Here is a 25,838-nt window from a genome sequence, read left to right on the forward strand (position 1 = left end):
CAATGTTCTGTGTGTGTTTGGGAAGTCAGCAATTTCAGATAATATTGACAACAGCCTCTTGGCCAGGGTTGACATTATTCAGATAAGGATTGCTACATACTGATCTTTTCCATATATCATTTTGCTTAGCTTAAATGCTTAGATCAGTGTCAGGACCAGCTAATAAATATTAGTGTTAGCAAACCCCATAAACACACACACCATTCTGAAGTGGACACTTTAAAATTACATGAATTTTAAATTCCATTATAAAAGACTGTGGGGTTTTTAATAGAACACCAATGAACAATATTGTTAAGCAATTAAAAAATAATAAAGCAAACCTGCTTAAATAGCTGTAACCTCACAGGCTCAAAATTATGTCTGCTGCCCTGGGAACATAAACTGATGAAAACCAGGGGAAATAAACTGTTAAGGACTTAAAATAGACTAGGCACACTATGCAAGTATTCGAAGCATCACTTCCATGCCTCTTGCATGCGGTCCATTTGAGCAGGAGACAAGACTTGCTTTTCTATCTCTTCAGCACCGCCTTGCACTGCATTCTCAGCTCCAGGGTTGCTTCTGTGCATCTTCTATCAAGCACAGAAGAAAAGCAATTTCTACATACCTCACCAGGTCTTAAAATATATCCTCCTTTGATTCCTCTGTTGCCCTTGACACTGCTGGCATTTCATTTCTATAGTGTTGTAGGGTAGCGGGAGGTTATGGTTGACCTTACAGGAGGAACTTGAAGCCTCATAGAAATAAGGTGACGCCTTCCTGATTGCATACAGTTATATTTACAGCAGTGCTGGGGTAAGGCTTGGATTAGAACTCAGGACCCTTGTGGCATCCATCTGTTGCTCTTGCCTCACAGGATAAATCTCCTTTCCTGCTAAGATGGTTTGACTTTTACAAGATCTTGATTTTCATTTTAATAATCCTAAGTCTTCCCCTGACTCTGCAAAGGAATTAAATTTAAATACATAGCCTACATTTTATCTTGACATTTTCTTTAGAAGGCAGGAAAAAGAAGGAAAGGAAAAGGAGGGGCCAGATATTCAGTCTTCTCATCATGAGAGCAAAATCCTGATGTTGTGTTGGAACCCTTTGTTCAGATCCTCCTGGGAGAGGTGTAGGGCCAAAGGCTGCTTTGCAAGCCTCCAGGCTCTCCAATTACCCCTGGAGACACCAGGAAAAACCTGCATCCCACATTCTAAATCTCTGTGGGGAATGTACCCGTGTCAGCATTAAGTGATGGGGCTCAAAGATAGTCTTGTCAGTCTAACTGCTCTTGAGTCATTGCCTCTCCTGTCAGAGCTGTCTGTCTCCTTACCCATAATCCTCATCACTTTGATAGCCCATCAGGAATAGGGGACTTTGCCCAGCCTTGCCTTCATCCAATAACATTATGAAATTGATACTGACACTTCCATTGGCACTAATTTCTCTAAGAGATTGGAGCCAGAGGACAAGTGGTTTAGCTTCATGGCAGTTAAGCTTTCGAAGTAGATCAAGATGGCCTAAGATTGATTGACCTATACCCTGAGAAAGGGGGCTGGGAGAAGTGAACAGAGGGAGAAGAGGGAGTGGAAAATCAATGGCTGCATCGTTGTCATCAAATGATATTTATTGACTGCCTAGGAAGGACAGTCCTATATGGATATTCTGAGGATACATGCTAGGCCCTTCTATAGACTGCCTCAAAGGGAGTTTAGGAGATTAGGATGGAGGCATGTTGGCTCAGGTGGTTCACTGCTTTACTTGTGATATTGCATCCCTAGTGTCTGGAGTTCAAAACAGCAGGTGATTCCACCCATGACTATCTTTTCTCCACCTTCCACTCCCACACACAGGAGGCCTAAGTTACTTTTTATTAGGCTTACTACATCATCTTTCATCCAAGCCAAAGGGGGCTCTATTAATGATGATGCTGGAACAACAGATAAAAGTAAACAGACTGTCCTGGGCAAATCAGGATGTGTGGTCACCCTCCTTTTAATACAACCAGACATCTCTGAACTGAATGAGGAAATACTCCCTTTTTGGCAGGCTTCAATGTCTCACCTGAACCATTTTTAGGTTAATGGATGCATGAAGAAACGGGCTTTTGATGAGGAGGTACTGTGAAGCTGAGCGGTTTTAATGAATTGGCCGGTGTAATAATACAAATGGATCTAGACGTCAGTACAAGAATAATACTATAAACTGATTGTAAGAAGTCATGAAATTGCAAAAGAATATGCATTTATGCATTTTCAGATGAGATCTTTGGATTTTTTTTTCCCTTGGTACCAGGGCTAACTCACTACTATAGAATCTCCCCACCATCTACCTCACCACCCCTTTTTGGGGTATTCTGTTTGGGTGTTCAATATTCCTGGGCATATTACACATAAGTATATTATATACATCACTTATGGAAATATTTTATCTGATGAGATGAAAGAAGGTATAAAATTATAAAGAAATGCAGACCAGTAAGTCTCCTTACACACCTGTTCAATGAGCAGCCAAGTGGTGCTAGTTCATGTGTGAGTTCATACACATTCTTGTTCAGGGAGTGCACGTGAGATTTCCGGCACGTTTATGAGGGTCTCCTGGTGGGCGTGCGTGGAACCTCATTGCCTTTCCCTGTGTGACTGAAGGAGCTTCTTAGAGCACATGGCCCTGTGGGTGTCAGCTGTCAGCCTTGCCCACGGAGCCGCTGCAGGGCGGCCAGGGCAGATGTGTAGACAGGAGCATGAACTACAGTATATAAAGTGTGCCGTACAAGGGAAGAGATCACAGAACTGATGCGGTGTTATTTCAATTGATTTTGGTGTTGCATTTATACCTGCACATGCTGGAAATCGATCGACCCTCTGTACCCTCGCCATTCCTGCTGCAGCGCTGTTCGAATGAAATGCTTATATCATTTTTATGGCATGTCTGTGAAAGGGATGAGTGAGCCAAGAGATTAATAGAAGCTACTGGGGCCCTTGCCCGGCTGCTGTCCAGGTGTGTGGGGAGAAGAGACAGCAGCCAAGGTTCAAGGTGCCATGAAGGTGACGCCCCTGAGAAAAAAGAGAGGATCTGTGGGACAGGAGGCTAGACAAGTCCTCTCAGGTGGGACAAGGATGAAGGGTGTGGGTAGATGGAGCTCCAGGCTAATGTGTTTGCCAGGTGAGGCGTCCTTCCCTGCACTGCCTTCCTCTCTGTCTTCCTCTGGATGACCGTCTCAGTTGCTGCCTCATGTCCTGAGTGCACCTGGAACATGGTGCTCTTCCCATGTGTCATCTCTGTTGGTTTATTTGTGTGTCCCACCTGTAGACCTGGTGACCTGTTCAGGCTGGGGTTGTATCTTTTTTCTCCCCTTTTCTAGTCCCTAGCTCAAGGCCCAGCACAGGAGGTGGTATTTGGTGAGCACATGGTCAGGAAAGGCCAGTCTGGAAGGTGTGGCATGAATCATGGACTATAGTCTGTAGGTCACTTTCAAGGATTCTAGAGGGTACATATTGCTATAATTCCTGGGCAGCTGCTCTTGGGAGATTAAATGCCCATAGATTGAACTCCCAATTCACCCAGAGCCTGAAGTTCCTCCACATCTATTACCATCCTTATAATGCTGTTTCATCCCCTGTGCCTGCCACTGATGCTCCAGCCTGTGTGCTGAAGGTTAGGCATATGGGAGACATGGTGCTGTGGGTTGAATTGTGTCCTGCAAAAAGATATGTTGAAGTCTTAATCACTAGTACCTGTTAATGTGACCTTATTTGGAAATAGCCTCTTTGTAGATGGAATTAAGATTTAAGTTAAGATGAAATGATACAGTAATAGAGTGAGCCCTTGATCTAATTTGACTGAGGGCCTTATAAAAAGAGGAGAAGAGACACAGAAATGGACACACACAAAGAGGAAGATGCCATGCGATGAGAGGAGAAGGCCACACAATGACAGGGGTCAGAGTGATGCATTAACAAGCCAAGGAATGACAAAGATTGTCAGCCACCACCAGAAGCTTGGTGGAGGCAAGGAGGGATTCTATCCAGAGTCTCAGGGACCATGACCCGGCTGGTACCTTGATTTCCAACTGCTAGCCTTCAGAACTGTACAGAATAACTCTGTTGTTTTAAGTCACCTAGTTTGTGTTTTGTTGTAGTTGTTATGGCAGCTCTAGCAAGCTCATATCTTTGGAGAGACAATGCTTACCGATGTTTGGGGTAGCACTCGGGTAGCATATATTTTGTAATTGCCTGCTCTCTTAAAGGGACTTTACTAGGGACTCAACGAAATTCAGAGATATCCAGGATAGAGTCCTTGCCTTGCAGGGATTTATGATCTAGAGAATTTTGGGACGAGCTGAGAAGCTTGAATTGGGATAAGTAAGGAGATGGGCCAGCGTTGACCCCAAGACAATCAACAGCAGGATGAGTTCAAATGCAGGTGGGCTCCTTATGGTTTTTTATGGGTGTACATTTCTGATGAAAATTATAACACTGGGTAATGGCACAACTTCCAGAAGTGAAATGCCATAGGACTGCTCTGTGACTTGTCCACAAGATATCCTTGCCACAGACAGGGTGGCGGGCTTCTATTATAAGTCCTGAGACTTGGACTTACTATTCTAGTTGGAGGCAACTCTGTGCCTCAACAGAGACCTGGGCCTGGGAGATGTGCCAGCTAAGATGGGCAGGTGCCAACGCCTGGTCCAGTGAGCAGTAGGCAAGAGGCCACAGGAGGCCAGAAGCACCTGCAATAGTCCATCCCCTATGCAAAGGCAGGGCTTGTGGTCTCGCAGGGCATGCACAGCCCCCAGCAGAAGTACCTTCAGGGCTTGTCGAACTCAGCATGGTGCTGCAGCAAATATTTTCTAATAAAGGGGAAAAATACCTTTTTGTCTGATATAAGATGATAGGGTCTGTGTCAAGCCCAGGGTGAGCTGAGTGTGAGCACACAGGATTCTCAGGGCATGGGATTGAGTTCACAATCTCAGAATGACCTGGAAGAAGACATTGGACTTTCATGGTTTCTCACTAACTATAAATTCAGACCTTATTTCAGCATCTTTGATTTAGGTGCATTGTGGTTCAGAAGTGTGTTCATTCTAGGCCTAGTGCTTTTGGGCCATATGATTATGTAGGTTGAGATGGTGGTGGGGGATGAAGTGGGGGCGGGATTAAAAACATAGACTTGGGCCAGGCGTGGTGGCTCACACCTGTAATCCCAGCAGTTTGGGAGGCCGAAGCGGGCAGATCACGAGGTCAGGAGATCGAGACCATCTTGGCCAACACGGTGAAACCCCATCTCTACTAAAAATACAAAAAAAATTGCCAGGTGTGGTGGCAGGTGCCTGTAGTCCCAGCTACTTGGGAAGCTGAGGCAGGAGAATGATGTGAACCCAGGAGGTGGAGCTTGCAGTGAGCTGAGATTGCACCACTGCACTCCAGCCTGGGCGACAGAGCAAGACTCTGTCTCAAAAAAAAAAAAAAAAAAAAAAAAAGAAAAAAAAAGACAAAAAAAAAAAAAAAAAAAAACATAGACTTTGGAATCCCACAGTTCCAGTCGGAATCATGACACTGCTACCTACTAGCTATGTGACCTCAGGCTGACTGCTTAACTGCTCTGATTCTAATTATAGGACCCACTTCACTGAGCCACTGTGAGCATTGGACAGGATCACACAGAGCCCAGTACAGTGCCAACAAGTGACCAGTGTTGGTCAACAAGTGATAGCAGACCTCAGCTATTATTATCGTGTTTTACTGCACAGGTATTTCAGATCATCACTCTGATTTTTCTGGGGGTGAAGACATGCCATGGTATCACTCCATGTGTACTTAGAAATACTGGGAAAAGGGTTTTCTTCAGATATACCCTGGATACCCTATTGCAGTGTATGAGACCCATGCAACTATGGGTGACGTATCTAGTTAGGAAGTCTTATACAGCCAGTGCCTATAAGACCCCAGGTTCCTCCAGAAAAGGATTTTCTTCTTCTCTGCATCAGTTCTCTCTCTCTCTTCTAACTCATTATGCCTCACTTTAATTTGAAAGAACATACTGAAGCCATCTGGGATCACCTAGGGGGGTTTTAGGTATTATATTTCCCTCTTGTGACCTCTGTAAAGTCAGAGGCATTTGGGCTTAGCCCTCAGGAATTTGGGTGCTCATTCTCTTGGTCTTGGTGTTGAAATCAGATCTTGCAAGTACCAAAAGGGCCATGATGTGAATGGGCGAAGGCATGAGGACTGTAGCGATTCAATGTGGCACTGCAGGACCTCAAGGGATGTTTCCTCCCAGTCTTCAAAAGTCCCCAGGAAGTTGGGGGAAAGTTACAGATAAATCTTTAGGGAAAATAAAGGTCTCTATTTTGAGGTAACACTAGCTAGCCATAGTGGCTAGAACTGAATTTAGACGTGTTGAAATTTGAACTATGATCTCTTTATGGGGCCTTGGACCAAAAACCCAGCATTTTGCATTTTCTATTCCAGTCATCTTAAATGTGCCAACAGAAGGTAACTACTCACTTCCTGTTGATACCTGGGATGGTCTGAAATACTGTCTGTACAAAGAGTCTTTGGAGAAGTCTTGACATTCTCAGACCCCTTGCTGCCAGCCATTCCTGTGCTATAAATTTCTGGTTGCCCCTGACAGCTACATCCTGGTGCCACAGTTGTGGGTTTGAAGTTTCCTGGAAATGCCATGGGCTTCTCTCCTAAACAAAGCCAGTTCTCTTACAAATGAATTTCAAGAGAGTAAAGGTTGGGAGTGGGAAGGAGAATGTGGCTGACTTGTTCTATTGTTAGAAAAACAGTACTGGATGGTGAGGCAGCATGGTGCTGCAGTGAAATGGGCCCAGACTTTGAAGTCAGATAGACATGGATCTGTTTACCATTTATTAACTGTGTGAACTTGGACAAATTATGAAACCTTGAGCTTTAATTTCCTCAACTACATCACCGGGGATAAGAGGATCTACTCCCAGGGTTGTCGTGATGATTAAGGGAGGTAAGGGAAGCCAAGTCTGAATACCTATCCTGCCTTCCCTTTCCTTTAGTGCGTGTCCTTGGGCTGATTGATGAGCAACATCATTTTCAATCGCCAAGTGATACCTCCAAGCTATGAATGCTACGAGGCATGAACAACGCCTTTGGTTCCTGTAAGAGGCTGGGAGGGAATTCGAGCCAGAGAATAAAGCTTATCTTTTGGGAAATGGTTCAGGGAGAGGAGCGGAGAAGTGTGGAGGGCATGCCTTGCTGTGCTGCCTGCAGGACCCCATGTGCCGCGGAGACCACAGAAGGCAGAGTCTGCCTGGAAGCTGGAGGAGGCAGAGAGGGCAGGGCCCAGAGGAACGGGTCTAGGAACAGAAGGCCATGACTAGTACCCAGGTCTGCTCTTGAGCACAGCCCGGGTTCACTTGGCCTCTGTCCCACATCTGCCAATAAAAATTAAGAAATTGATTTTTGTTTGTTTGCCTCTGAGGACCAGGCTCTTTTTATGAGACAGTAAATGGAATCCCTCTCTGAGCATGGCTGGATTTTTAATTGTGTTTGTTGTGCTCCCACTTATTCCGTTTTATGGGTTCCTGCTCCTAGATTTGTTGATGCGAAGCTCTCACCCACCAGGGACATGTCAGTGTTTGATTTCTATCGGTAGGAAAAGGTTGAGGTTTTAAAAAAATCATTTTCTTAATCCAAAGGTTGGCTTGTTTGCTTCATTCTGACACATTAAAAAGGCACGAGACCCATGCAGGCTTATTTGCCTCTGCTACCCAAGTCAGATCTAGGTGGTCATTATCTGACTCTATGAAACTGAAGATTTGAGCTCAACTTTGGGACAGAGAGTGGGGAGGAGACATTTTAAAATGGATTATATCATTGAGGAGGACAAGCCCCCCCCTTTTTTTTTTGCATGAGGGACTTCTGTGGAGACTTGCTGAAGATGGTGTGAAGCATACAAAGTGTCTGAATGAAGAAACTAAAGTACCATTGGTAAATGTGGAGATGTGATAGACAGCAACCCCACCAATCACAACTGCTTAAAACAATGGTACTGCATTGTGCACATCACCATGGCTGCACCAGGTGTTCGCGGGAGCCCTTGCGTCTAAGTTGGCCTCACTGAGGGACCGGGGCTGAGTGGGGTTCTGCTTCATGCTTCCACAAATGCCAACCCAAGAAAAAGGGAATATGACAAGTCACACTGGATCTTCAAGCTTCCATGTGGGAGTGATGCATCCTCACTTCTCTCACTTTTCATTCCAAAGAAAGTGATGGGGGTACTGTTTAACTTCAAGGTGGTCCACAAAACTGCAGTCCTACTGAGTGCCTGGATCTACTCAATAAATAGCAGTCATGCTTACCACAGCTCCCAAGAGGATTTTCTGAGTTGGAAAATGAGATTGCTGCCCCCCAACCCTACTCTGGAAGGAAGTACAAGTGTAAAGGAAGGAGTACAGAAATCGATTCTGGCATTGGAATTGTACAATTTAAGTCTATCTGTTGGACTTGTCAGCCCAGAGCTATTTTATGTAGGCTGGTCCAACCCTGAAAATATTTGGCAGTCCATCCCTAGATGCACTGATTTAGCCCCAATCGTGGGGAGCTGGCATCTCGCCTTCTGTATATAGGCTCATGTATTCACACCAAGCACTCTCTGTTTGTGAAAAATACTTGGTGTCAGCTATACTGTTGAGAAAATGGGTAGTTTGGTGGGAAAAGGCAGAACTTTGGAGTCAAACAAAGATGGCTTCAAATACAGGTTCCACCACTTCCTGACTAGGTGATTTTTGAAAATGACTTAAACTTATTTGAGGATCGGTTTTGTTATTGATTAAATGAGAATAATGGTAGTTGTTGAGGATCAAATGAGACGAGAACAAAGTGCCCAGCAATATATCTGGCATGTAGCTGATATTTAATTAATGTCAGTTTTGTTTTCCCTCCATCTTCCCTTTTCTTGTAAACCACAGGGATCCCAGCATCCTTGGGGCTCTGTCACTCCTTTGGAATTTGGAGAAGAACCACTTCTACATGTTGGCTGGGCAAATGCCCTAGGGTTGGACCAGTGGTTGGATTTTCTTGGAGCCACATTTCTGAGAATTGTCAATGCTCTGTAAGTCTGAGAGTTGTTGGAAGAGAAAGGAGTTTTAGAGCCAATGGTAGGGCATTGGAGAAAATGATTCCAAGGCAGTCTTTCCCCAATCTGAAAGTGGGAGTGAGTATTGATGTGTCAGTGCATTCCCTGGGAGACCGCTCCTTTTTCCTCCTTCATTTTTTGTGACCCACCTCTTTCCCCCTCTGTTTCTGCATTATGAACCTTGAAAAAAGCTTTCCCTGGAGTCACCAGAGGCTTCTGCAGAATGGTGGTGTACCCACAGGTCCTCATGGTGACTTGTCCCAGGCTCCTCTCTTGGGACTGGGGCTCAGCCCACCTGGGTGGAAGCTCATACTACTGCAGTGAAGTTCCCTCTCCACTGTTGCCATCAGAGAGTTTTGCTTTCTCTGTGTAAAAAGTAAAGTAGAGGTTCCTCTTCAAATACTTTCCTCCCCATCTAACTAGGAATAAGTAGTAACTTCTCTTAGAAGCAAAATTTATTCAAAGACCTGTGCTAACATTCTGAAGTATCTGCTAGCCAAAATAAAGAAATCAATGTACTTTATGTTCTTAGCTCCCACAATTTAGCCTGAATATTTGCCCTGGCATGCTTATACTGGTCCAAGCAAGCATCAGGTCATAGCCTGTTCCTCTTCCTTGTCTGAAGGTGTTTTTACCTTTCTCAGCATTTCACAATTTACTTCCTCCTTCCTTTGTTCTCCTCTGCCTTTGCCTCTTTTTAAAAAAGTTCTAAGTTGCTAGCCAATCGGGACAAATACAGAATGTGAGGTCCCATTCCAGCCAATGGAAACCGGACACAGCAGTAGGGTGGATGTGTCAGGGTATACATGACAGTGTCTCCTTTGTTCAGTGTGCTCTCGTGACAATACTGCTGGTGGGTGTATCCTTTCTGCAGAAGTATAAAAATGGCCTTGCTGAGGAAATTAAATTTATGTTCAAGTGCTATTTCTGTACGGCACTGGGGAACAAGCATTTCAAACATCTGGGAACCTGAATCCCACCTTGGAATAAACCATTTATGTAAATTGGAGCCATTCCTTGCTCTACACCCTCATTTTTCCCCTGTGGAAGAACAGGGAGGGGAGGAAAAGCCTCTGGACAGACAGTATGGACCATCCTGTGGGGAAAGACACCTGTCAGGGCCATAGAGTTTCTCCAATTATCCAATGGTTCTGTTAAGGTATGGCTAGAAGAATAAAACCCACTGTGGATCTGAAGAAAAAAACAAGGCACCAATTTTAGAAGAGAATAATATGATGTTGAGAGTCTGTGCAAACCTCTGTTCCCTTGAGGGTCTCTCTCTAAAGCTTGCATTTACTAGAAAGACTATGAGAATGTTTCTCTTCTCTTTGATTATTAGTGTTGCGTAACAAAGTAATTGTGTAATTGGGAATGGATTAGTGACAGCAGAGAGGCCGATAACAGGTAGTAGGCGGTGTGTGTGTGTGTGTGTGTGTGTGTGTGTGTGTGTGTGTTGAGGGCTCAGTAGACATCAAAGCTTGACTCCTCTTGACCTGCCATCTACCTCAGCAGCCACAAGAAAATAGAAGAAAGCTGTCCAGACAGCTGATGTATTTTTCTCCGTATTACTCATCCCTCCTTCAGTATCTTAACAAATTCTTCACTGTGGTTATTAAGGTGAGAACAATCTTCACTGTGGTTCTTATGGTGAGAACAAATGCTTCCTCCCCTAGAGGGGCTACAGGTGTGTAAGTTTTCCCCTGAGGCAAGTGGTGTGAGGACTGGCCAGAGTTTCATGGAATAACATGTTGGTGTCTCTATCAGTAGTTCTCAACCTGGCACAGCTCCATCACCACAAGGCATGTTCGGAAATGTGTGTGGTGGGGAGAGTGACCTATTTTTTTTTTTACAATTTAAAATTTTTGTTTTATTAGACTTTATTTTTAGAGTGATTTTAGGTTCACAGCAAAATCAAGTAAAAGGTACAGAGATTTCCCATCTACCCCATGCCCCCATCTGTGCACAACCTCCCTCATGATCAGCATCCTCTGCGGAGTGGTGCATTTGTTGTGGCTGATGAAGCTGAGACTGGCTTTTCATGCCCAGGTCTAGGGCTGTTACATACCCAGAACAGCCCTGTCCAAGAAAGACTCATCTTGACCCAGTGCCAGCCATAGCCCTGTAAGGAGCCCTGCTGGACTCAGGCACAAGCAGGCAGGGGCAAGTTGCAGAGACCTCCTCTTACTTCCTTTGAAGTGATGGGCCTATGTGCTTTTTATTGGGTTTTCTTTTAAGAAATGTAGTTTATGGAAGAGCGAAGGTGAGTAAGAGGGCTTTGGCAATGGGACAAGACTCTGATGGTGCAATGCTCTTTCCTGCTATGGATATAGCTTAAAGGAACATTCAGCAGTGCTTGGAAGAAGATATGATGAATTATCTGTAATCTATCTGGGTGAGTCTAATAAGGTGACTCACTCCTGTCCCAATTCTCAAGGGTCAAGAGGAACATCTTTAAAAAGGGTCTTGGGGAACTGCAATAGAAGGCAGCTGCTTATGAGGAGGATAATATACCAGAATTGATCAAGTATCCCTTTGCACAAATTATTTCCCTCACAGTCTGCACTTTCAGGGAGGCAGTGCTGGTGGAGTGTTATGAGCACGGGCTCCAGGGCCAGACTATGAGTTTGAATTCTAGCATCACCACTTCTTTGCTAGGCGTTTGTCCTTGGGCAGGTCATTTCTTTATGCTGTAATGCCTCCATCTTTAAAATGGGGAAAACAATGGTACCAATGTCACAGAAGCATTATAAGATTAATTACCTTCAGAGAGCCTGATGTGTAGGAAGTATTCAATAATAAAAATTATTACAATGATCAGGATTTCTCCAACTAACTCCTCAATTCACTATAATTTGACTTTTCCTTAACATTCCATGGAAACTTCTCTCATTAAGGTCACCTCCACATTTTCCAACACAGTGGCTCATTTTCAGGCTTAATCCTATTTGTCCTCAGTGTGTGTGTCTCTTGAACTTCTAGACACTCTCCTCCTTTGAATGCTTTCTTTTTTTTTTTTTTTTGAGAGAGTCTGGCTCTGTTGCCAGGCTGTAGTGCAGTGGTGCCATCTCAGCTCACTGCAACCTCCACCTCCCAGGTTCAAGCGATTCTCCTGCCTCAGCCTCCTGAGTAGCTGGGATCACAGGCATGCACCAACAAACCCAGCTAATTTTTGTATTTTTAGTAGAGACTGGGTTTCACCATGTTGGCCAGGCTGGTCTCAAAAGCCTGAACTCACATGATCTACCCACCTTGGCCTCCCAAAGTACTGTGATTACAGGCATAAGCCAATGTGCCTGGCCTCCTCCTTTGAATTCTAAGACAGTATCCTTTTCTGGTTTCCTTCTACGTCTCTGGCAGTTCTCTTTTTCCTTGCTCTCCTTCCGATGCCTACATTTTAAGTATTGGGGTCCCCAGGGCTCTGATGTTTGGCTTTATTCTTTTATCTCTATCAGGTCTTCCTGGGTGATCTTATTCCTTCCCATGGCTTGGGAGTCTGTGGCAGAACCCTTCCATCTGTGGATCTTACCCCAGCTTTTTCAACTCCTCAGATACTGTAGAGAAGGTAGAGACTGTTTTAGATCCCAGGCTCTTGGAACATTCTGTTGACTACTTGCTATCTATGGACTTTATGTGAGCAGATTCAAAGGAACAGCCTTTCACAAAGGTTTAAGTCTTGATGTGGTATCTTCTTAAACTTCTCCCTCTTCTGTGTCCTTCCTCCATGTCACTATAACGATCCACATCCTATAATGCTGAGAACAGAAAGGGGCGGGTTAGAGGCATAACTTCTGTTGCATGTGGTCTTTGTGTCTTCCTGCATTCCATGGTCTACAATTCTAATAAAGCAAGTAGTCTGTAGTTGCAGTGAAGACTTGTGAGCTTTGGAGTAAACAAGACAGCCTGGACATGGATCCTGCCTTTATCATTGTATTCTGTAACCTCTCCCTCCAGACACTTCCTTCCCATAGCGCTGTGGCTTGAGACTGGGGATAATACTAAATCCCCAGCTTCCTCTTTTCCTTGCTTGCCCCTTGTTTTGCTGACATCCCTCTTCCTGATGCATCCTAAGACGGGGACAAGCAAGGCAATTTTTTACACATTTGCAAACAATTTTATTTTGCTCTTACAGTGGGTTGATTTTTTTTTTAGGTGTAGATTTCCAGGTTGAAAAGTTGCCCATCCAAATGTTGAAGGAATTGCTCTGTACAATAACAATAGTGGTATTGTTATAGAGAATGATTCCATTGTCTTTCTGTTCACTGTTCCTTTATAAATGTATCCCTCCTGCCTGGAACCTCTTAGCATCTTCTCGTTATCCCCAGGGCTCTGGCATTGTGTAATTGTGTGCCTTGATATATATATGTGTGTGTGTGTGTGTGTGCACATACATTCATATTTGTGCACTTGTGTTAATTATGCTGGAAACTGGGTAAGTAATATGGGTGAATTTCCATAAGTTTTTTGGTTTTCCATTCATCTCTTCTATTCATATTCATTTTCCCTGTCTCTCTCTTTCTCTCTGGGATTTCTTTTAATTAGATGTTGGATCTCTTTATCAAACCTTTGATTTTCTTTCCTTTTTCATTTACCACCTCTTTCCTCTGTTTAATTTTCTGGAAGATTTCTTGACTTTATCTTCCACTCTTTTTTAACTTTAAAATTTCAGTGATCATAATTTCCAAGGACTCTTCACTACCCTCTAATTGTTCATGTTTTAAATATTGCCTTGTTTGTATAGATGCAGTGTTTTCACTGACGTCTCTGAGGATATTAGTAGTTTTTTTTTTAGAAAGTCTTCTTCTGCTTCCTGCATTGCCTCTGTTTCCTGCAGGTCACTGATTGTCTACTCGTCTTGTGCTCTCCCATGCCGGAGCTTTGCTGAAGTGCCTGGTGATCCTGAACTGTTTCTTCATATTTAGGAATTGACCCCTAGAAAGCTAGTGCAATTCTGCCTTGTGTGCATGGGTGGGGCTTGCCAACCAGCAGGCTTCACTGTGGCATGATCACAGAATGAACTTGACTTTCCACTGGGAGATCCCCAAATGTCCATACCGAGAAGTATTTTTTGAAAGAATTCATCCAGAGATGCATTCTCTAATCTCCTGCAGGGTGCTGGTATGAGATGAGATTGGGGTGATGGGGAGGCAGGGTTGCAGGAAGAAGGGGCTCAGCTTCATGCCTCATCCCAGCCCTCCCCTGAGCCTTCTGGGTTCAATGTCTCTGGGTAAACCACTAGAGTCCTGTGGGAGGGGAGCAAGGTGATGGTGGGGGCACCTTGTTCCTGCCTGGAGCCTCACTCCACCTCAGCCTTCCTGGCTGTCTTATCCTTTCATGTAGTGATCCTTTCCAGCAGAACCGGCTGCCTGCAAATAATCCCCCTGCAGTCCTGTTGGTCATCTCTTCTTCCACTCTTTCCTCTTCTCTTGCCTCTTTCGTCTTTTGACTTTTTAAATTCCAAAATATTATTGAACTATCTTATTTTCTCTTATCACCTCTCTTCCTCTTTCTCTTTGGGCACACACACATATATATATGTATTTTATTATACTTTAAGTTCTAGGGTACATGTGCACAACATGCAGATTTGTTACATATGTATACATGTGCCATGTTGGTGTGTTGCACCCATTAACTCGTCATTTACTTTAGGTATATCTCCTAATGCTATCCCTCCCCGCTACCTCCCTACAATAGGACCCAGTGTGTGATGATCCCCTTCCTGTGTCCAAGTGATCTCATTGTTCAATTCCCATCTATGAGTGAGAACATGCGGTATTTGGTTTTCTGTTCTTGTGACAGTCTGCTGAGAATGATGGTTTCCAGCTGCATCCATGTCCCAACAAAGGACACGAACTCATCCTTTGTTATGCCTGCATAGTATTCCATGGTGTATATGTGCCACATTTTCTTAATCCAGTCTGTCACTGATGGACTTTTGGGTTGATTATAAGTCTTTGCTCTTGTGAATAGTAGGCACATATATTTTTTGAATTTTTTTTTTTTTTTTGTATTTTAGTAGAGGGAATGTTTAGTATATGTTTGAGGAGGGAAAGGGGATAAAAACCAGTGCTTAGTTTTCCCTGTTTAACTGGAATTTGCTGTAAAGTTTTTCAAAAAGTTTACAAGGTATTTTCAGGAACTGTCTTCTTTTTTGCAAGGCAAGTGATTATTGCAAGTATTTGGGCAACCACTTACAGCTACTTTTCCACACGGTCTCCAAACACAGTCAGACATTTGTCATGGATTGGAATAAGCCTGTCTGTGCTGATGGAGTGGAATTCAGGGGCCTCCGTTTGCATTTACCAGTCTCCCATTTAGTTCTGCCTCATTGGTGCTTCACCTCGCTATTTGATGGGAAATATTCTCTCCATAAACTTCAGTAAGATGTAATGGATTTCTGCAGTGGAAATATTGTTCAAGCTGCAAAACTGAATCACAGCAGGCACTTTGTCTGGGGACTGTGTGTCTAGCAAAGCAGCCATTTAAAATGCCAGTTATATGAAGCCACAAACAGTCACAGCTAATTCACTTTACAGGAGTTTTATTTGTATGTATGGGAGAACCACGGCACCAAACAGAATAATTTTCTACCAAGACTGCAGCATTAATTATCTTTGCCATCTCAGGCTTTTTGAGTAACTGTATGTCATTACTGGATTTCTTCTTTGGGTTAGAAAGAAGCGGGAGTGAAGCTGGGGTTGGTAAAGACACAAATGATGTTCTTTGAAGCCATTGGCTCAATGTGGATATTTCAAGAGTGGGACAGCTGACCCAGCTGCGGGTATGGAGATCATGATGCAGCTTCATTACTGTCATTTGTGAAACTTGGCTCAGGTTAGGTACAGGCCCACAATGGGCTTATCTCCCTGTGAACAAGGGAGGGTTGATGGCTGAGTGCAGTAAAAGCTACAGGACACTCCCCTGGGAATCTGGTGGCCAGCTGGAGAGGCTCTGGGTCTTTGAGCCACTCATCAGAGATTCTTGATCCTGATTGTAGATGGGACTCACGTGGGGCGCTCTCACAATCTGATGTCCAGCTCGCACTCCCAGACCAATGGAATCAGAACCCTTGGGGATGAAATCCAGCATCAGCCATTGTTAAAGCTCCCTAGAAGAGGAAGAGCAGGGTGTACACTACTACTAGGTCATTTTAAAAATCCTATTGTTGCTACATAAGAAAACAGATGTATTTAAAACTCTTATTTTGAACTAATTTGGACTTGGGAGAAAGTGAAAGTAATTTATGCCAGGGTCATTTAAATTTACTTTGATTTTGCAGCTGTTTCCATGGTTTGATGGGTGAGTAATTATCAAGAAAGAGAATTTAGGGTGGTTCTCTGAATTCAGAATGCAGAGCATTCGAGGAATACTATTCCAGTGGATTTTGCTAATAAAGAAAATGTGGGCCGGGTGTGGTGACTCACACCTGTAATCCTAGCACTTTGGGAGGCTGAGGTGGGTGGATCACTTGAGGTCATTAGTTTGAGACTAGCCTGGACAACATGGTAAAATCCTGTCTTTACTAAAAATACAAAATTAGCCAGGCATGGTGGCAGGCACCTGTAATCCCAGCTACTCGAGAGGATGAGGCACGAGAATCGCTTGAGTCCAGGAGGCAGAGGTTGCAGTGAGCCGAGACTGCACCACTGCCTTCCAGCCTGGGTGATGAAGTGAGACTCTATCTCATTAAAAAGAAAAAAAGAAAGGCAGCCTATAGAATGGAAAAAAAAAATTGTAAGCCATGTATATCTGATAAGGGGTTGATATCTAAAATATACCAGAAACCTAAACTCAAACAACTGAATATCTCTCTCTCTCTCTCTCTCTCTCTTTCTATATATATATATATATATATATAAAACACACCCACCAAAAAAAAAAAAAAGAAAGAAAATGTTTGTGATGGGAACAGTAGTTAGGGGTGGTCTCTGGATGGGGCTGGGAACTGGCCGGATGTAATGTCACCAGGTCCTGCATCTCTCTTGGTGTGTGCAGGTCCCGTGGCTGTCATCAGTGGTGAGGAGGACTCAGCCAGCCCACTGCACCACATCAACCACGGCATCACCACACCCTCGTCACTGGATGCTGGGCCCGACACTGTGGTCATCGGCATGACCCGCATCCCTGTCATTGAGAACCCCCAGTACTTCCGTCAGGGACACAACTGCCACAAGCCGGACACGTGTAAGTACTGGGATGGAATGCTCTCCCTCCTGGGGAGGGGAGGGTGGTTGGTGATAGACCATGTACCTGGGGTTCTGGAACCTTCTAGGGTGACCTACTACCTGCCAACCTCCCACTTTCTAAGAGACCCTCCCTGTTTGTCTCAAAACTTGAAGAATAGCCTGAGCCAGGAGTCCCCGGGACCAGAGTCCTCTGGGAAGGGGGTGGACTGTGGGTCTGAATCTGCTTCCCTCTTTTCTTCACCTGGGCTCAGCAGGACCCTTGGTGCTGAGAGGTGCTCCCAATAAGGCAGGAGACACAGCAAGGCTGTTCTTCTCTCTAGACCTGGCCTATGTAACTAGGAAACATAACCTGACTCTGTTTAGACAGCAGCCCCTGAGCTTAGCAGAACCTCCACCCAAGCCTCCATGAGAGGAAAGGGAATAAAGGGCGGTGAGTACCTTTGAATGGAAACATCTCTCTAGCTGCCCCTCCAGTGCCCCGAGGTGTGTACTTTCTGAGAATCAGATCATGGCCCCAGTGCTAGGAACTCTCACCTCCCCACTGCAGAGGTCTCACTCAGACCAGAGGGCTCAGGGCACCTGTTTCCCTCTCATCTCCCAACCCCTCTCCTTGTCCTTCTGCTGAGCCCTGCTAGACCCCCTCTCAGCTCCTGGAGCCTCAGTGACTTGGCTGTCCATCCAGCAGGGTTCCTCCTGCTGTGTGCCCAGGTTCAATCTGGGCCCAGCAACACCCAAGCACACCCCCGCTCCTCCTACTGTTCCAGCCCCCAGGAAATGATCCATTGCATCAGGAGAGAGCACAGCAGCTCCTGGAGAACAGGGACACCCGTGCCTGCCTGACAGCTGGAAGGACAGAAGTGATCAGCTAGGTTGAGGCCTCACCTTACAGACAGGAATACCGAGGCTCTGGGTGGCTGCCCCAGGCTTCCAGCCAGTGGGTTCTCTTCATGTCTCAGTGGGTCGCAGAGTGGGCCTAGGAAGAGGCACTTTCTGGTCTTGCTCAGCCCCTAGGTGGAGGTCTCTGTGCTTGGGGCACAGTCTTTGTAGCTCACAGAACTCTTGCTGCTCCTGCTGGTTCATCCTATAGCAAAGTGGGCATTGGGCTACCGCCATCAGCCTTTGCTTCATTTCCCTGGCTCTGAGTTTTAGGAGAGCATTGTCACAGTGGGAGGGACTGGGCTTGTGTCAGCATAAGGTCATCATTTGCCTCCCAACCTTGGGTGTTCTCCAGAATCTGTCTCTGTGTATCAGATGCTCCCTGTCAGTATCAGAAAAAGGACACCTGAGTTCTGGACCAGCACTGGGCAAGGAAGAGAGATACCTGTTTTTCAGATAAACCATGGGAAGCACAGAGCAAAGATTAGTTCACCTTTGGCTAAATTTCCTGTCTCAAATCAGGCTCACCACTGGACTGGCCTGGGTGGGGCTGGGAGGAAGGATCTTCTATGGTGGTAGCTGGGTCCAAGCTCAGTCTAGGGTTGATACTGAGTTTTCTAGGGTGCTGTTGGTATTTGAGAAGAGACCTAGACATTGCTATGTTCAATATACAGTCAGTTCTCATTATCTGTAGCAATTGTGTTCTGTGAAGCTGCTGTGAACACTGAATTAGTGAACATTGAACCATTGCTCCTAGGGAAGACACGAGGTTAGGTTCCTGTGGACCTCGGGTCACATTTTATCAACCAGTCAATACATAACCTTGTCATATGTTTCAGTTTAAAGACACTTTATTTAATACATATTGTTGATTCATTAACATTGAACTCATGGCCATGGCCACCGTCACTCTTCCTGAGCAAAGCTTATCTAACACCTGTATTTTTTTCCGTGAGGCACATCACAGCTGTCCTGTGCTAAGGAACACTAGCCAATACTTCAGAACGATGCTTGGGGGCCGTACTAAACTGCACAGTCACCAGCAATAAGCACAAAAGTGTAAAAAATGTGATCTGGAATAGACCACAAAAAGGATAGTTGTTTACAGTATGAGAGCTGAAACAAGAATTTTAAAACACTGTTGTACGTGATAAATATGACAGATGACAGGTTTTTTTTTCCAATTAAAATAAATGGTTTTTTTTTAAAGACAAAGGACGAAGGCAGATGTCTCCTTGTTGAGCCTCAGCTGGAAACGTGCCCCTAGGGTCACATTTTGTCACACTACACATGTCCCTAAAGGACCATGAAAGTGCCTTGAGTCTTGGTTTTGGTGTTGCCAAATAAAAAAATCTGTGAATAATGAATTCTCAAATACAGAATCTGTGAATAATGAGGTGAATTATTTAGAAAGTAGGTGAATTCCCAAATACAGAATCTGTGAATAATGAGGATCCCTCTGTCCTCTTTAGTGGAAGCTTTGGATTCCTGGTGCAGAATATGATCTTGTGATCATATCTGCTCACAGAAGCTCCTGATACCAGGTTATCGGTACAATTGCCAGATGGGATGACTCTCTGGTGTGTTGGAGGCAAGTTTCCTCTGGGCCATCAGAATAAGTGTCCCCATGGAAGACTGGGAGCCATAGAGAGAGCTATGGGGCCTGGTGAGCATCCTTTGGTGTCAAAACAAAGCATACCCAAGGACTCATCGCACTAGGCAAACCATGTAGAGGAAGTCTTCCTGCTAGAACCCTCTAGATTTGTGACTCAAAGTGGCTATTCTAAGGATCCAGACAGTTCTTCAGTGTAAACAAGAAAAGGTTGGTGAAAATGGAAAGACAGCAGGTTTATTGATGAGACTTGAAGGAGCAAGGGAAACAAACAATGGCTTATCAGAGGAAAATCAAGAGATGACTCCAGATCATCAGAACCCCCTGATGCTGGGGAAAGTAGCCTTTTTAGAGAAGTGGGACATTTTGTTCTATCAATAGACAGCGAATGGCTCTTAATTGTTTTAGAAAACATGAGTGGCATGACAGACCATGAGCAGGAGCATTGTGGTTGCATTTGTCTAATCCTCCCTCTGCTAATCCCTTGGTGACTCACACAGACAGGGTGAAGGGGGGCCCAGGCCAGTCCTCAATGGAGATTTACTGGCTGGGCCAGCAGCAGGTCTCTGATTAACCACGACTTCATCAGTTGAGGGAACAGACTCCAAGACACATCCCTGTGTGCGATGAGACACTATCATAAATAATTAAAGCCGCATGCATCTTGGCATATAAATAAGTGGAGAGCATTTATGGTGTGGCAGACAAGGCCAGGGTCACTCCTTTGGGGGGATGGCAAGAACCAGGAAGATTAAGAGAATAAAAATGCTCACATTGTGAATGCCCCAGGGGGTCTCCTCATTCTGATTCCCCTCTTTGTCCCATTTAAAAATGTGTAATGTGGGGTGGAATTGCATGAATATAATGCTACCTGACTTCAGGCCTCATTTCCCTCTCCCCCTAGTGATGGATTAAGCCCAAATGTGCTTTTCTTTCTGTACTCATGTGTTTATCGTAAATCGTGGGATATTTCTGATGGAAATGATTAGGGTGCTGGTCCTTTCCTTGCTTCTCACTTTCTATCTGCTTTCAATCTGGTCCATAGCATTTTTCCTAGCATGTCAGGCTGCAAGGATATTTAGAGATCACCTGGTACAATCCCTTATCAGATGCTTGTATTCCCACACCTGTGTTCCCAACAAGGGCTCTGCATTTGACATTGTCTTTATTCTGCATTTATTTAGCCTTTCCAGGGATTCCGAAAGAGCTGAATAAAGATGCTCCCAGTTGGCAATGTATACTGAACCCAAAACCTAATAAAGCCCCCCTCATTATTTATGTATAGCCCTCTGGTTCTTGAGAGCATCAGGAAATGGATACAGCCCTCTTGGTCACATAGCTGAGGACCCTAGACTTTGGGCCAGGTCCGACAGAATGAGATGTCAAGGGACCACTCCAGGTGGGTCACTTGGGAGAAGCTAAAAGTTATTTGTAGCAACACTGGACCCTCAGTTACCTTTGTCACCCGTGTGGCAGCTCTGGACTGCAGTAAGCTGTTCATGGGTGAGGGTTGGACCGCTTGCTGCTGTCTCAGGAGTTACACATTGGCCCTTTCCCACAGGCCAGTTGAAAGGCTTCTCGGCTTTCTTTAAGGCCCTGGAGTTCTCTGTTCATCCTTTTCTCTCCAAACCCATACTCTTGGTTGAGAAAGCAGAGACCATCTGGGGAGAGGCAACTAGTTTCCTTCTTCTGCCTCCACGCCGTCCTTCTGTCCTCGGGTGTCGGTGTCAGCCTTTGCTCACATGTTGTCCCATCTCAGAGGAAGCAGCATCTCCACCTTCCCAGAGTCAGCCCCTCCAAGCCTTCCCAGTCTGGGCCTGCAAAGAGGACCTGTCTCCATCCTGGTCGGCCTGCCCTTTCCTCTCTTCTCCCTCTTGACGTAGTCTCTGTCTGCTCCTGTGTCCACCACCACACCTCTTGCAGGTCTCTGTCCTGAAGGTCTATCTGTTTCTTTTTCCCCAGGAGCCCCTCCGCTCTCCATCTGTGATCACTTTGGAAAACCTGACCATGTTCCTTTGAACCTCCTTTCCTCCTTAGCATCCGAGTCACTTTCCACTGTGCTGATTTTTCTCCTTTCATCTATTTAATCCATGTTTATTGAGGGTTTGTGTCAGACTTTCTTTTAGGCTCTGGAAATAACGGGGAACAAAGAGACACATGCTCTCCAGCCTCAGGGGCTCACTGCCAACCATAGCTGATTCCTGAGACGTGGGATGGTGCCCCCTGCTGCAGGACCACTCAGAGCACCTGTGCCCTCCCTCCCTCTCCTCCTGTCTTTCTCTCTCAACTGTCTGCTGATGACTTACCAGCCTTTATTCCTTCTTTCCAGATCATCCCTCCCACACCTCCAGCCGCTACCTTGAAATGCCCATTTTCCCTCCCGACCCTGACTCCCTCTCCTTTCCTTCCACACTCTGTTTATCTTTTAACACCTCTTTCATTTCTAGCTTCTCGTGAATTCTTCCTAGCCCCATGCTATCCCAGTGGAACCTTTCCTTCCTTCCTTCTAACCCATAGCTTAGTCAGTGCCAGGCCCCAGTCTTGAATGTCTTTGAGCCAAATCATACATAGGTCAGCCTGTCATTTCTCAAATATACATGTCCTGTTTCCCAAACCTGACTTTGAGTTTATTCCTAGTGTCATAATTCTTTATTTTCTACAGAAACCACAGCATGGAACTAGGGTCAAAGAAGGTGCTAAGATGTGCCAGAGGACTCCATGCCCAGGCTCTCTAGAAACTCACAGAAGGGGCCGGGCGCGGTGGCTTGCACTTGTAATCCCAGCACTTTGGGAGGCCTAGGTGGGTGGATCACAAGTTCAGGAGATCAAGAACATTCTGGCTAATACGGTGAAACCCCGTCTTGACTAAAAATACAAAATATTAGCTGGGCGTGGTGGCGGGCGCCTGTAGTCCCAGCTACTTGGGAGGTTGAGACAGGAGAATGGCCTGAACTCAGGAGGCAGAGCTTGCAGTGAGCCCAGATGGTGCCACTGCACTCCAGCTTGGGGGGCAGAGAGAGACTCTGTCTCAAAAAAAAAAAAAAAAAAAAGAAAAAAGAAAAAGAAAAAGAAAGAAAGAAAGAAAGAAACTCACAGAGAGGAAAAGGAAAGCTTATTGATTTGTATCAACAGCCTCTTTAGAGCAAGCACTGGGCTGGTGTTTTATGTTTTTTATCTTATGCGATCTTTAACCATCTCTCTGAGGGGGAGCTGCTACTCCCATTTTATAAAGAAACTGAGACTCAGAGAGCTTAAGTGACTTGTTCCAGATCATACAAGAGAGAGCCTGAGATTTAAACTCAGACCTGTTAACTCCTGCATCCATCCCTCCCCTATCAAATCTTGTTGCCTAGACCTCTAGTGATTGACATATACTCAGCATGGCTGGAGGTCAGGGAAGCAACCTGTTAAGGACAGTTCTTTTGTTTTATAGAGGCTCACTCTTCTGTTTCTAGGATAAGGACAGTCCTGTATAGGGTGTTCAGGGTTGGCTGAAGTCCTCTGTAGTCATGAGGCTGGGCCAACCTCGGTCTGGCTGTTGGCACTTATTACCCCTCTCTGAATTCTCCATAGAATCAAGTTCTTGAGGGGCCATGACTACCTTCAGATCAGGTGATACCTGGCCCTGGAGTTAATTTTTATTTATTTTAAAGAAGAGTTTTAGAATAGGTTTAGATTTACAGAACAATTTCAGAAAGTACAGAGAGCACCCATATATTCCCTTTCACTCCCCACCGTCACCACAGTTTTCTCTATTATTAACATTTTGCGTAATTATGGTATATTAGTTGCAATTGGTGAACCACTATTGATACATTTTTTGTTAACTAAAGGCCACAATTTAAGAAGGGTTCACTGCTTGTGTTGGACAGTTCTGTGGGTTTTGACAAAAGCATAGTGTCATGTATCCACCATGACAGTATCGGACAGAATAATTTCACTGCCCAAAATGTCCCCTGTCCTCCATCTATTTATCCCCTCACATCCCTCAATCCCTGGTGACCACTGATCTTTCTACTGTCTCCATAGTGTTGTCTTTTCCATATGTCATATTGTTGAACTCATACAGTATGTAGCCTTTTCAGACTGGCTTCTTTCATTTAGCAATATATGTTTAAGGTCCTCCATGTCTTTTCTTGGCTTGATAGCTAAGAAAAATTTTCTTGGCTTTATAAAAAAAATTAAAAAAAATTTTTAATTAATTAATTAATTAATTAATTTATTGAGATGGAGTCTCGCTCTGTCTCCCAGGCTGGAGTGCAGTGGCACGATCTTGGCTCACTGCAAGCTCTGCCTCCCAGGTTCACACCATTCTCCTGCCTCAGCCTCCCGAATAGCTGGGACTACAGGCATCCGCCACCACGCCCGGTTAATTTTTTGTATTTTTAGTAGAGACAGGGTTTCACCGTGTTAGCCAGGATGGTCTCGATCTCTTGACCTCGTGATCCGCCTGCCTCGGCCTCCCAAAGTGCTGGGATTACAGGTGTGAGCCACCGTGCCCAGCCTGATAGCTCATTTTATTTTTTATCCCTGAGCAATAGTTCATTGTGTGACTGTATTACAGTTTTTATTTCCTCACTTATTGAAAAGCATTGTGTTAGTTTCTTAGGGATGCCAGAATACAGTACCACAAGTTGGGTGGCCCCAAACAGCAGAAATTTTTTATCTCACAGTTCTGGAGGCCCAAAGTCTGAAATCAAGGTATTGTCAGGGCCATTCTCCCTCTGAAACCTATAGGGAAATCAATCCTTCCGTACCTCTTCCTAGTTTCTGGTGGTATGGCACTAGCTTTTTTTTTTTTTTTTTTTTTTGAGACGGAGCCTCGCTCTGTCGCCCAGGCTGGAGTGCAGTGTGGCCGGATCTCAGCTCACTGCAAGCTCCGCCTCCCGGGTTCACGCTGTTCTCCTGCCTCAGCCTCCCGAGTAGCTGGGACTAAAGGCGCCCACCACCACGCCCGGCTAATGTTTTGTATTTTTTAGTGGAGACGGGGTTTCACCGTGTTAACCAGGATGGTCTCGATCTCCTGACCTCGTGATCCGCCAGTCTCGGCCTCCCAAAGTGCTGGGATTACAGGCTTGAGCCACCGCGCCCGGCCTCTTACCCCTCTTTAGCTACAGAGCAGTAGTGTGAAGTTCCTGGCCTCACTCTTTTCCTAGGAAAACTTGACGCATTCCCCTCTAACATACCAGCCCACAAGGCAAGAACATCTGCACAGATAACCAAAGCTGGAACTACTAGATCTGTGCGCTGTCTCTTTGGCTGGGACCAGTGGTTCCTTTTATCAGAGTGTGCAAGTGGCTTATCTCCTCCTTTTCTTCTGGGCCAATTAACCATGAAGCTTGCCTTTTCTGGAAGAGGATTTGCCCGGGCCAGTTTCCAGCTGCGGTGGGGAGCACAAAGCACATGTGCGTAATGCAGTATTAATAGTGCATTGGCGTGATATAGATTCTGTCACCTTCTATACTAACAAACATCGCTTAGTGCAGAGTAATGATGGGTATTTATTCCCAGCCACTTAACTCAGCATAATGGACTTGCAGATGAAATATGGAAAATGGGCTCCTTTGTCTGGGAGGCTGGGGCCCTTCCTGGAACCAGTAGCAGAGGCAACAGCAGCAGCTGCTGCTCCTGCAGAATAAGTCTTTCTCTAGAAGAAGTCCTGGATGGACTTGCCTGATGGAAAGAAGGAGATCTGGTTACAGGGCTGGGCTGGGAGTGTGGGTGTGCAGCTGAGGAGGCGAGGTTGGCATACCAGGGGCTGCTGTTTGCTCCCTGTGGTTGTTTTAGAAGGCAGGCTCTCACTTTGGGAGGCCGAGACGGGTGGATCACGAGGTCAGGAGATTGAGACCATCCTGGCTAACACGGTGAAACCCCATCTCTACTAAAAAATACAAAAAACTAGCCGGGCGAGGTGGCGGGCGCCTGTAGTCCCAGCTACTCGGGAGGCTGAGGCAGGAGAAAGGCGTAAACCCGGGAGGTGGAGCTTGCAGTGAGCTGATATCCGGCCACTGCACCCCAGCCTGGGCGACAGAGCAAGACTCCATCTCAAAAAAAAAAAAAAA

The 25,838-nt window shown here is 45.3% G+C and overlaps 1 protein-coding gene across 12 annotated transcripts in view; it reads left to right on the plus strand.

The window, feature by feature from the left end:
• Positions 1-25,838, plus strand: part of NTRK3 (neurotrophic receptor tyrosine kinase 3) — a 385,221-nt gene that overhangs the window by 211,063 nt on the left and 148,320 nt on the right. For all 12 annotated transcript variants that reach the window (XM_025392723.1, XM_025392719.1, XM_025392717.1 and 9 more), the window contains one exon: positions 17,098-17,286. In XM_025392723.1, the coding sequence (XP_025248508.1) occupies positions 17,098-17,286 (189 nt within the window). The remainder of the gene's footprint in view (positions 1-17,097; positions 17,287-25,838) is intronic.

The sequence above is a fragment of the Theropithecus gelada genome, chromosome 7b (genome assembly GCF_003255815.1).
Source record: "Theropithecus gelada isolate Dixy chromosome 7b, Tgel_1.0, whole genome shotgun sequence".
NCBI classification, from domain to species: Eukaryota; Metazoa; Chordata; class Mammalia; order Primates; family Cercopithecidae; genus Theropithecus; species Theropithecus gelada.